Here is a 12,883-nt window from a genome sequence, read left to right on the forward strand (position 1 = left end):
TTAATATTATTTAAATATGTTTATACACTTCCATTTTTTTTTCTTCTACAAGTTATGTTTCTATTATATTATTTGTTATTTATTTTAAAAAAATGTTAATAAGTCTGATTTTTAAAAATATTATTTTAATAATTAAATAGAAAACTTGTTAGCTTAATCAATAGAAAATTGAAAAATGTTAATAAGTTTTGCGTTTTAATCCTTTATTTTAATGGTTAAAATTGTGAGTTTTTTTATTGCTAAATACATGAAAATTTACGTTGGATCTCTTAAATCTATACCATTATTACATATAAAATGTAAAAATTTAATTTTAAAAGATAATTCATTTAATTTTTAGAAAAATAAATATATATTCATCATCAAATATATTTAATTATATTCTTAAAATAGTGTTTCTATTTAATTTAAAAAAATAAATAATAATAATAATATTATTATTATTATTATTATTAATTTGGCGGCAGAATCTATATAAAAAGGCATACTCTCTTCACGAATCTATTGCACCGAACAGTTAATTAACGGCTTCATAATTGTTCACTTCACCGAAACAAAGTGATCAGTATTCTTCAACACCTCTTCCAAATATGTCAGTCACCACCGCAACTATGAACAAAGACGACGGCACTGCCGTCACCGCCGATAGGGCAAGAATTCTCTCCCCAGATTTTGTCCACACCTTGAAACTCAAATACCTAAAGTTAGGTTATCCCTACTTAATCTCAAATCTCATAACCCTATCTTTAATTCCATTAGTCATCATCATCTTACTCAAAAAAGAAAACCTCAAAAAAGAAAATCTCACCCAACAAGGGTTTCTTCAGCACAATCTCATCCACATCTTCACTTTCTTCGGTTTCACAGTCTTTGCTTTCATTTTCCATATCCGCACGCGCCCACGCGCCGTCTACCTCATCGACTTCTCTTGTTTCCGTCCCGCCGATCACCTCAAAGCTCCGTTCCACAGCTTCATCCAGCATTCTCATCTCACCGGCGACTTTGACGATTCCTCTTTGGAGTTCCAGCGCAAGATTCTTCTCCGATCTGGTCTCGGCGATGAAACATACGTTCCCGAAGCCATGCATTGCATTCCTCCCCGTCCTTCAATCTATGCGGCTAGAAAGGAAGCGGAATCTGTCATGTTTGGTGCGTTGGATAATCTTTTCATCAACACAAACCTAAATCCGAAAGAAATTGGAATTCTGGTTGTGAATTGTAGTTTGTTTAACCCTATACCTTCACTTTCTTCAATGATTGTGAATAAATATAAACTGAGAAGTAACATTATGAGTTTCAATTTAGCTGGAATGGGTTGCAGTGCTGGTGTTATAGCTACTGATCTTGCAAGAGATCTGTTGATGGTTCAAAAGAATGATACTTATGCTGTTGTTGTCAGCACTGAAAATATCACTCAGAATTGGTACTTTGGGAATAACAAATCAATGCTTATACCTAATTGTTTGTTTAGAGTTGGTTGTTCGGCTGTGTTGCTATCGAATAAATCCTTTGATAGAACGAGGGCTAAGTATAAGCTTGTGCATGTTGTGAGGACGAATTGCGGTGCAGACGATAAGGCCTTTCGATGTGTTTATCAGGAAGAAGATGCTGTGGGGAAAACTGGTGTCTCATTGTCGAAAGACTTGATGGAAATTGCTGGTTTGGCATTGAAAATAAATATTACTACACTTGGTCCTTTGGTGCTTCCGATTAGTGAGCAACTTATGATTTTCGCTAATTTGGTTTTGAAAAAGTTTTCTAATAACCCTGTGAAGCCTTATATACCAGATTTCAAACTCGCGTTTGACCATTTCTGTATACATGCTGGTGGAAGGGCTGTGATCGATGAGTTGGAGAAGAATCTTGAGTTGCTTCCCGTACACGTGGAGGCTTCTAGGATGACGCTTCATCGCTTTGGGAACACTTCCTCGAGCTCTATTTGGTATGAGTTGGCGTATATTGAAGCTAAAGGGAGGGTAAAGAAGGGAAACCGAGTCTGGCAAATTGCATTTGGAAGTGGTTTCAAGTGCAACAGTGCTGTTTGGGAGGCGATCCGTGATGTGAAGCCTTCTCCCAACGGACCATGGGAAGATTGCATTGATAAGTATCCTGTGGAACTACTCCCATAGTTGTGTTATAGTCTTAATGCTATTTTCATACTGTATATCTAGTAAATAAACGTGTTTGGTGAGCGTGGCTTTTCAATTTGTGTTTAGTGTCAAACTTAAGGTTTCGCGAGCAAGTATGTTTGTATCTTTCAATAAAAAGCAAGTGTTTGTATCTTTCAATAAAAAGTGTATACAATACTTTAAGCATGTTGTGTATCTAAATAATTTTCAACGAATTGTAATTAGCATTTACATGCATGACATGTAGCTGTGACCATATTCTCATTTCAGGTTATGTTGCAGCCACAAGAGGTGTCCAGAGGAAAATGGCATACAGATGCTTGTTATAATTCACAAGAGCAACTAAAGGTTCTTTTTATGCTTTTCAATGTTAAAATACAAGTAATGATATATGCTTATTGAAATGTCTTGAACTGAAACCACTACTACTCTAATTGTGTATAATAACCACTCTCTTTCATTTATCTGTTTATAATCAATCAGTTACAACAAAAATGCAAGTATGCTAGATTAAAAAATGACACTGTTGTGGTAATTTTCATATTTAACAAGCCCAAAGAACACAAAAATGAATTGAGTTGACGAAGAAAAAATATGAATGTGCACGCGTGAGTATACATGAGGTGAAGTTCTACTCGAAAGGAAACTTCATCTGAAAAACTGTTGTATTTCTTCAAGAGTTTTCCCCTTTGTCTCAGGGACCCAAATGGCAACAAATCCTGCTGTGAAAACACACACTGCAGTGTATATTGTGAAGGTTCCTGATAAAAACATAGGAAGTTTCTGGTTAGAAACAAATAGATATTTAGAGAAAATTAACATAGGCAATGCACACAAACCTCCAGAACTCCAATCCAAGAGCAAATTTGCTGTTAAAGTAACCAACCATGAAAAGAACCAATTGGCAAGTGTTGCAAAACTTCCAGCTAGGCCTTTGATATTAATCGGTAGAATCTGTTATGTAAAATGTATTTAACTCATCAACTATTATACAACAAAGGTTCTTTAAGGTTCAAAATATAGGATTGTCATGCATTATGCATATCATTATTGAAGATTGTATTGTACCTCAGACATTATAATCCATGGCATTGCGCCTAATCCCAGAGAGAATGCAATAACCATGACCTAAAAGAAATTGAAAGTTTATAATAATAAAGTTAGGGAAACAAACAAATCAAAAATATCATTTGCGTAATGACTTCGTATTTACATACCACAACTCCAGCCACCGATATGAGGCTCAATGTCACATATAAGTCAGAATCTGGTGATACATATTCCTGAGAGCAAATTCAACACAATATATTATCCATATAAAAAACTAAAAACATAAAGAAGAATTTACTGATATATAACCCTGTGAATCTGTGATACGAATTTCTGAACATTTATGCATGAATGCATGTGTAATATACAGTTAATGTGCAATGTATATATAATAACAAACGAAAAAGTTATTATTACCTTCATGTAGAATGCTATTGAAACAACCAAAAGACTCAAAGCCATTGCAGATGAAGAAACCTGTAATAGGAGATTTTGATTAATCTCTTAAAAAACCCTCCAAACAAATCATAATATGAATGCAAAATTTATAGAAAAAGTTCAGACTCACAATAAGTAGAAGCCGGCGACCAGATTTGTCTGCCAACCACAGAGTTAAAATGGTTGCAAGAACCTAAATGACATGTAAATATTATTCAGATTATGGCTTGATAATAATCGACAGAAAAAAATTTGGAGTGTTAAAAGTTTAGTTTCCTTTCAGTCTAACCTGAACAGCGCCAACTCCAAATGTAGCTACGTCACTCGAACTAATTCCTGTTTAATATGCATTAAAATGATGAGAATAAAGCATAATTTTCTATATAGTATATAAGCTCCTTTAAGAAGCGCTTATAGAAAAAGAAACATTACAAGAATCTTAATGACTATGAGTTTTCTAAACAATAGCTTGTAGTACAAGTTTCAATTTGCTTATGAATCTAAATTTTTTCAAAAGCTCTCTCATTTAGTCCATAAACACTTATAAGCTGGTACAACATACCAGCATTTTGAAAGATGGTACTGGAATAGAAAAGAACAGCATTAATCCCTGAAAGCTGTTGCAAAACAAGAAGTCCAATTCCAATCTACAGAATATACGAGTAGGAGTTAGTTTAAGCTGATTAGGATCTGATTGAGACTATTGCTTCTAAAAAAATAAGTTACCATTAAAGGAAGCCAATATCGTCTTTGCTTGAGTTCTGAAATCCGAACAGTGTTTCTTCTATTTGCCGATGCAACAGAAGCCTGAATGAAATTACTCTCATTGATGATACACATTAAATGGCAATAAAAATTTGAACATCATGAAATCTGACTATAGATAGTACATGCATGCAATACAAAAAAAAAATGAAAAGAATAATTATTATCACCTTTATTTCATTGACTTCGACAGAAATATCAGTTTCAAAACCTCTGAGCACTTGCAAGGAGCGTTCAAATTCTTCTGTCATGCCCATTTTCGCCTGTTTTCAGAAAATTCAAATTAATTTCTATCATGACATTACATATTCAATGAAAATTGAAAATACTAACACTAATTCACAAAACTTACTAGCCATCTTGGAGATTCGGGAATGAAGAATAGACCAGGTATTAATAATGTACAAGGTATAATTCCTGTAAGAGTAGGGTTTTAATTTTCTTAGTGTAGAATTTCTGACATAACATTTATGTCAAGTTTATGTTGTATAGTTTATTTACCTAAAATTGCAAGGAATCTCCATTCAACAAAAAGTCCTAGAAGATAAGCCAGCATAATTCCAATTGTGACAGAAAGCTATGCAGAAAACAAAAACAAATAATAAAGATTATCTAAATTGTTCATTAAAGCTTAGATAGTCTTGATGGTAATAATATCAACCAACCTGGTTTACTGAAACCAGACTTCCCCTTAAATTTTGAGGTGATATCTCAGCTATATATATTGGCACCTATATGATTTTGAAAACTCAATAATTATTATTGTCTTCATAAATACTTATTCACACACTACAAAAAGTGAAAATATTTTGAAATTATTTTTACTGTGTAAGATATTATTCCGACGCCAAATCCTTCCAACAATCTTCCCATATAGAGAAAAGAAGAATCCTGAAAAATCGAAAAACATGTTATACCATTAATTAAAGTAACACTAATAGTCATTATTCACTTGTCTTCGAAAAGATTTGAAATTATAAGGTCAAACTCTTTTCACTATATTGTCAAATTCTCGGGATAATAAGAACTTGAATAAATTGAGAAAAATTGAAATGATCCAAACTCACTTTTGCGAAAGAGATGAACAACCAACCAATAATATTGGGAATGGATGCAATCATCAAAGACTGCAAATTTAGACAATGAATTTGGTAATTAGCATTAGTCATAATAAAATGAAGTTAAAGAAAAACACAATTTTATATACAATGCAAACAAAAAGAAAAAAAAAAAAAGAAAAATGGTTTACCCCTTTGCGCCCAACATACTCAGCAATTTGACCACTAGCTATTGCTCCAACCATGGCACCCACATTGGACAATGAACCAAACAAAGAAAACTATATAGCCAATAAAAAATAACAAAAACAAATGAGAATCAAGAAACTAAGTCATCACTTTATGGTTAAATTAAGTCATCATTTTCCCGTTAAATTAGCTCAGGTGATAATTGTGCTGGTACATCAGATGCTAGGGTGCAGATCAAACCCGCGACATCTCACTTATTCATTAGTCTAAGTCATCATTTTTCACATTTTATGATCATGATTTTCATACCTCAGAAACTGAGAGACCAAGATCGGTGATGATAGCTGATTGAGTAGGTGATGTATACCCTGCCTGCAATAAATTTTCATAATTCATACATTAATAATACCAGTAATAATGAAGCTTTTTTTTCAATGTGTGCATTAATTAATAAAATGATGAAAATAATTCATACTGTAAAACCAAACTGAATTGGACCCAAAGCAACAATGAGAACACAAGCAATGACAGAAATTGAAGAATCACGAATTGCTTGAGTTGACCCAAACAAACTTGATGATTCTCTTCTTCCACTAATTTTATACCAACTTCCTGTGTGTAAAAATGGCTTCTTCAGATCCCTTCCTTCTTCATTCTCTTGCTTCATTGTTTCCTTTTCTTGTTCTATCTATGATAACTTCTTAACACAAATTATCAAGAAAAAAAAAATACAGAAAGAGTGTGTGTTACATGTTATATTATCATACATCATGTGCTTATTATATTGGTTCAAACAATTAATATTTTAATAATAATAATATATATGTTGATTACAGTCAAAATAATAATAATAAAAATAATAATATATATGCTAGTTGATTCAAGATATATTACAGCTACCACAATCTTTATATAAATACATATATTAATCAACGTGGCTGCACATTCATTATTTTATCGTTATCCATTTTCTGATAGACTTTCTTTTTTGATAATCTAGGTGTACTCAAAATAAACAAGATAAAATTGAGTTTGAATTTTACAAGTTTTTTAAAGTTTTTCTAACTCTTTTGATATTTATATAGCTATTTCTTTAAAGGAAAATGCTAATTGTTAAGAAAACATAAAAACAAGAAAGGCAAGAATAAATCTCAACCATTCATTATCATCACCATCCCATGATTCCTATTAAAAAGGAAATTAAATTAAAAATAAATTAAAACTTTTCCTATAATATAGTGACATGTGTTCATTCTTGCATTTCTTTTCCAAATTCCTTCGTACTAAATAGCATTACTCTTCTTTAAATGAATGTTTACTGACTATCGATAAAAATATCCAGAATAAATATAAATAATTAAAATTTATTAAAATTTGCTTTTTATAATTCATAATATTTTTTCTGGTTACATAATTCATAATATTTATAACTTAGTTTCTATTATACTACGTTTAAAATATTTATTTAAAGTAGTATGGTCCATCATATGATTGAAAGAGAATTTTTATATGAATATATTATTAGGAGCATATTATATGAATAATTGTTTAGAGTATGTTTGAGATAATTGTGAGTGTTTTCAATTTAAAAGTCAATTTTAAAACTAAAACATGTTCAATTAAAATATAGTCAAATTAATTTCGGTGTGATTTCTAGTTGGTTGTTTTTGTTTTGGATAAGTTTCTTTTTCTTTCTGAATTTTTTTCTTTTTTTTAAACTACTGGTTAAGCATTGTACTCTTTAATATGATCACTTTGTTTATAAAAAAAAAAAATTTTCACTAAATTTTTTTAAAAAATAAGTTATTTTATATGTTTTTATTTTAACACTAAAATATCATCACAAAAAATTGAAGACAACCATTCATATCATAATTAATTAATTATATATAAAAATAGATAGATAAACATTTTAGTTGATTATATATATATATATATATATATATATATATATATATATGTATGTATGTATTTGAAATAATAAATAATTAATATAGTATACTATAAATTTATAAATTAATATATCGTCTTACAACTTAAATTTTTGACTCAGGCTAAGTCTAATAACTATTAAAAGAGAGAAATATATAGTATATATATTATACTTTAATATAAAAATATGTATACATATATAAACCTATTATACTATATGTTGTTTTTTGTTATTAAAAAAGGTAAATTTACTTATAAGGTCATTTAAATTTTATATATTAAAATTAATAGTCAAATATTATATTCTCCTTCTTATATAGAAATGTTATATTTTTTTGGCTTTTGATCCACAGTTTTAATTTTCTCTATTCTATTTTTTAAATTACAAATTTTTGTGAAATATGATAAATTACCTTATATAACTTGTAAAATTTTATAGATTTAAAATATAGGTTAAAAAACGAATATCTCATTAATTTTTTAACAAAAAATATCAGCAAAATTGTTTGAACTAAAAATTAAAATTAATGAGATAAAATTTTGAGAATAAAAATTTGAATACAGTTTATAAATTGTGATTATCTTGTATTATCTTTACAGTGTTAAACATAAATTTGATTTTAAGAATATTCAAATTTTAAAACAAATATTATCCAAATTTAACTATCCATTATCCAAATAAAAATTCTTTTAAAAAATTTCAATTCAATTCATCAATTGAATAAAAAAATCATCTAATCAACCAATAACATATTTTTCAATGAATTATGAAGCGATATTTCTATTAAATTCATCTATAAATGTATATTAAAAAATATATAAATAAATGATTTTTTTAATGAGATATATTTTGAAGGGTGTATACCTGTTAGCGGATTAAATTCTTAAAATAAAATGTAATTTATTAATTTATTTGTAAAATTAGTTTTAAAATATAAAAAAATTGGGAACCTTACAAACTGTAAATTTAATTTAAATATTTAAATTAATTTATAAATATTTTTTAATATAAAGGCAAACCCTCCTTCAAAAAATTTAACACTTCTGTATTTTCAGAACTAAATTCAAACTTAAAAATTTTACTTGAGGTGAAATAATCTTATGAAATTTGGATGTACTATATTAAATTATTATTATTATTACTATTATTATCAATACACGCGACCCATCTTGTTTACTATGATCTGTCATTTGGCTAAGTCAACTCAATTTGTGATGATGTATTTTTATTAATGCATAGTATTGTTATTATGACCTATTGCTGACAATTTGTGATCTTGTATTTTCTAATGCTGACAATTTGTTTATTAAATATATGATCTATTATTAAATATTTTATTTGCAACCGACACCCACAGCCACAACGTGTTAAGATTAAATTGTAATCTCTAATAAATCATATATTATTAAGAGGTGAGAGAAATTATTAATCAAATTTAAAAAAATATCTTTTAATTTCAATTATTAAATATAAATTCAATGCTTGTTATTACATTCTCATATAACTTATTCATTTTCATAAATAAAATATAAAATAAAATATGACGTGGCAATTAATCTGATGTGGCACAATTAAAAAACTAGAAAACAAAAAGAAAAAAGCCAAATAGGATGACACATAAGCAACTGGAGTGTGTTTTTTCCTGCCAAGGTCTAAAACGAAATAATCTTTTAATGGCAAGGTTATTTTTACAAAAAAAAAAAATTTACAGGGAGGTAAACCAAAAATTATCTATATGGTAGGGGGTAAAAATGGTAATAACCCTTTTAAAAAACGTGTTTTTCTAAGAAAAACACAAATGTTCATCTTCCAAATTTAAAGTAACACAAAAGATCAAGCAGAGGCAAACGAAACTTATGACAACACCGAAACTATAAAGGTTGATTTATGAAAGGAAAAGTTACCAAACAATTGGTGAGAAACTTGAATTTAATTCAAATTGGAATGTGAAGGAATTTTCAGATCCATCTCAATTCAAATTAGTCTTGCTGTTAATTTTTAGAATAAAAAAATAGCCAGAATGAACCAAGTCTTGCTGTTAATTTTTAGAATAAAAAAATAGCCAGAATGAACCAAAAACGAGAAAATGTAGGCGTGTGCAGACTCGAAAAAATAAAATGAACATATGAAAATAATCTAGGCACAATAAAGTTCAGGAAAGATGTCCGGTAATGATCAAAGAAACTCTCATGTCCATTTAACATCGGGAGACTATAGGCCCATAATCTAAAAGTTCAAATCAATAAAATTAGGGAATTTCTTAAGCTATCTATATATGGTGAAAAATAACTCTAAAAACCTCAAAATACTCTTCGGAAGTGTATATGCGAACACACTTTTTCACATTTTTAAGATGTTTCTAATATGGATATCCGAAGACCGAAATCACATTTTTCCAACGTTTTATTATTTAAACGTTGGATTTAAAATGTCAGATGTGTTTTCAGATATGCATATCCGAAAATGCCCTTGCTATACAAGGTTGTTGCAATGTTACCACTACCACTATTTCTGTAATACCCCGACCCTCCGACATCGGTAATTATCCTAAATCGGCTAATTGGTTATTGGAATGCATAAATAGAATTATTCTATATTAATCTAAGAGGGACTATTAAGAAAGTAAGTGGATTAGTTAGAAACCAACAAAATGGCAATTTGGTGAATATGATGACTTAGTTAGAGGGCAAATGAGACATTAACCTCTAAATGCATGGACCTAAGATTGTTGGTAGAGACATTACTTATTTCAAAACCAGAATTTTGAGAAGAGAACGGTTAGAAGCAAGAGAGAGAAAGGAGAAAGAAATGGTTCAAGTTTCATTTTCGCAACAATGGTGCAGCTCCCACTAAAAAGGTAACATCTCTCTGCTCGTAACTCCGATTGAGACGAATTAGGACTTTTCGGAAAGCTAACGAAATTCTCTACAATCTACATATATGGTTCACTTCTTGCATGTCCTTGAGGAGGGAGATAATCAAGTTTGAAGTTAGGGGTCTGAAGCTGAAAGTTTTACACGAATTCCATGGACAGTCTTCATTCAACAAGCCATACCGTTTTACTTGAAGCTCTGATTTAGGTAATTCTTGCATTTATGGATTCTACACAAAATTCCCTTCAATTTAGTATATTGGTTCATGTTTATAGCTTCTATATTGAAGGAGAAAAGTGAGTTTGAAACTTGGATGTTCATGCTGAAAATTGGAGAAAAGGGGTTACGGATTTGTTGTTGATGGAGGTGAAACTTTGGCCATGGTGGGAGTTCTATGGATGCATGGATGATGTCCTAACCTCCTTTTGGTCAAGGTGAGTCCTTAGTTAGAAACCTTGGGGTTTTGCATGTAGGGATTTTAATTGGTGTTTAGGGATTGTGAATTAATTTATGAACTAATGATGCTAAACATGTTTGATCTGCCTTAATCCTTGCATGTTGATGATTCTGAATATGTGTATGATATAAAATTCGTTGGGACTGTATTGAGGATGCAGGGGATCAATTATAGGGCATTTGGGACAGGTTTAGAACTCTTAGAATACAGAAAAATCGATTATGCTTCAGAGTAATCGGTTACTGGATTCTGGGTAACCGGTTACCCTGTATAAAATTTGCGTTGCTGGGCATTTTTCATGCCAGTAACCGGTTACTGGCTTCAGAGTAACCGGTTATCCTGAGCGCAGAGGGAAAAATCAGCAACTTTTGGAAATTCATAACTCCCATTTCGTGTATCCGTTTGACGCGTACCATATACCGTTAGAAAGCTAACGAGGTGTAATATCTAGGAAAATTAGCCTTGATGTCCAAATAACGTTTTTCGATATATCTGACATGCCTTCAGTTAAGTGCGACTATGGAGAATATGTAAATTATGTACAGTTAGACTGAATTAACTTCCTTACACTTAATTGCTATGTTATGCTGAAATGTGAATGCTATATTGTGATGAGACATGAACACATTGTTGATGCCCGTTGTTTCGATTAAACAATTGGGATTTGTGTGCTTGTGTGATTTGGCGATTGATATGTGTGTATGCTTGAATCGAAATAGGCCAGGGGCTAGGTTGCGTTATGTCCCGGGCTTTGTGATCAATGGGACAGCCCCGATCGTGTGATCTTAGGCTCACACCTGAGCTACCGTTGCAGTGTGCTCGTGAGTGCCGTACGGGGCTTTTTACTCACTTGGCATTAACACACTTATGTGCTCGGTATGGTGGCGTTATGCGGCCAAGTAGGCCTACACATAACAGGTAAACCATCTCTAGTGGTGCCATGTAGGCTACATCACTAGGCTTTCGCCCGATGGACCCAGTGTGTCAAGATGGCATATTGTACTCAGCGTTAACACATGTGCGTGAAGATGGTTAATGGGACAATGACGCCAATTAGTCTAAGATCATCTCGCGGCCATTTAGGCTTGTGCGAACCCGTCTAATCATCTTGCGGTGTGCTTGAACAAGTCTCTTGACAATAGGCATGGGCGTGATTCATCGAGGGTGTGTTTTATAACCTAGTCGAGACGTTAACGCGTTTCTGGATTCCCCGTATATGGATGCGGGTTTTCATACTTGGTTGCTTATATAATTGTATAATTGCATTATGAGTCCAATGGTGGACGAATTGATTATTTGCTCCGTACTTGTACCGGCTGTGAGGATAAACCCCGGATCAATGGTGGATTCGATTTTGATGCATGTACCCTGTAGACCCGAGTGGACCCATAGGATAGGAGGACTCACTGAGATTTAGTAATCTCACCCCCAATCAACTTATATTTTTTCAGGTGCAGTTTAGTAGCGTTTGGTCAGTAGCAGGTTTGGTCTGAAGACTTGGAAGTGGTGATGGCTCAGAGACCTCGTCAGATCTCATCTTCCGCTGTGCAGATCCATTGAAGACACATGTTTTGTTATTCCTAGTAGAATTTCATATTGTACTCAATATGGATCTTTCTATATCTATAGCTTTTGTATGTACTCAACATCAATTTTTAACGTTTCATGCATAATATACTAGTCAGTAATGTATGGGGTGTTACAATTTCATTCTTTTCTTTTCCTCCATAACCAAAACCCTCTCAAAAACTTCAACCATTTACAATCCATTTTTCGTCTCCAAACGATGTTTCAATTGGTTTATCATAGCAAAGAGAGCATAGAAAGTTTCAATTTGAGGTAACGTCTCCTCATTTCATCTCTCATTTTCTTGTATTGGTGCTGATTTATGGTAGAATAAAATAGCATCATTTTGGATATGCACTTTCGAACTCCACCAAACTTATTTCGGATGTGCATTTTTGAAAAAATATCTGTTACAGAATTGAGAA

At 31.4% G+C, this 12,883-nt stretch overlaps 2 protein-coding genes across 2 annotated transcripts; one reads left to right on the top strand and one right to left on the bottom strand.

Annotated features, from left to right (window-relative positions):
* Window positions 1–518: 518 nt before the first annotated feature.
* LOC131596603 (3-ketoacyl-CoA synthase 4-like) lies at window positions 519–2,315 on the top strand. Its single transcript, XM_058869321.1, has one exon. It carries the CDS (start codon window positions 591–593, stop codon window positions 2,127–2,129), a length of 1,539 nt encoding a protein of 512 aa, XP_058725304.1. The 5' UTR covers window positions 519–590; the 3' UTR covers window positions 2,130–2,315.
* On the bottom strand, window positions 2,053–6,369 carry LOC131596604 (sugar transporter ERD6-like 6). Its single transcript, XM_058869322.1, has 18 exons — window positions 6,105–6,369; window positions 5,939–6,001; window positions 5,632–5,721; window positions 5,450–5,509; window positions 5,208–5,273; window positions 5,048–5,113; window positions 4,884–4,959; window positions 4,735–4,799; window positions 4,553–4,645; window positions 4,344–4,424; window positions 4,180–4,264; window positions 3,907–3,953; window positions 3,748–3,810; window positions 3,597–3,656; window positions 3,347–3,412; window positions 3,198–3,257; window positions 2,969–3,083; window positions 2,053–2,890 (listed from the first exon to the last, which is right to left on the bottom strand). The coding sequence occupies exons 1-18, from the start codon at window positions 6,294–6,296 to the stop codon at window positions 2,778–2,780; spliced, it is 1,461 nt and encodes a 486-aa protein (XP_058725305.1). The 5' UTR covers window positions 6,297–6,369; the 3' UTR covers window positions 2,053–2,777.
* Window positions 6,370–12,883: the final 6,514 nt, after the last annotated feature.

This window comes from Vicia villosa, linkage group LG4 (assembly GCF_029867415.1).
Source record: "Vicia villosa cultivar HV-30 ecotype Madison, WI linkage group LG4, Vvil1.0, whole genome shotgun sequence".
In the NCBI taxonomy this organism is placed as follows: domain Eukaryota; kingdom Viridiplantae; phylum Streptophyta; class Magnoliopsida; order Fabales; family Fabaceae; genus Vicia; species Vicia villosa.

Excerpts from the sequence above, each read along its gene's own strand:
- LOC131596604 (XM_058869322.1), bottom strand. The coding sequence starts at position 6,296 with ATGAAGCAAGAGAATGAAGAAGGAAGGGATCTGAAGAAGCCATTTTTA. Across the intron at positions 4,800-4,883 it reads GAGATTCCTTGCAATTTTAG|GAATTATACCTTGTACATTA; the intron begins GTAAATAAACTA and ends CTACTCTTACAG. Across the intron at positions 2,891-2,968 it reads CTTGGATTGGAGTTCTGGAG|GAACCTTCACAATATACACT; the intron begins GTTTGTGTGCAT and ends TGTTTTTATCAG.
- LOC131596603 (XM_058869321.1), top strand. The coding sequence starts at position 591 with ATGTCAGTCACCACCGCAACTATGAACAAAGACGACGGCACTGCCGTC.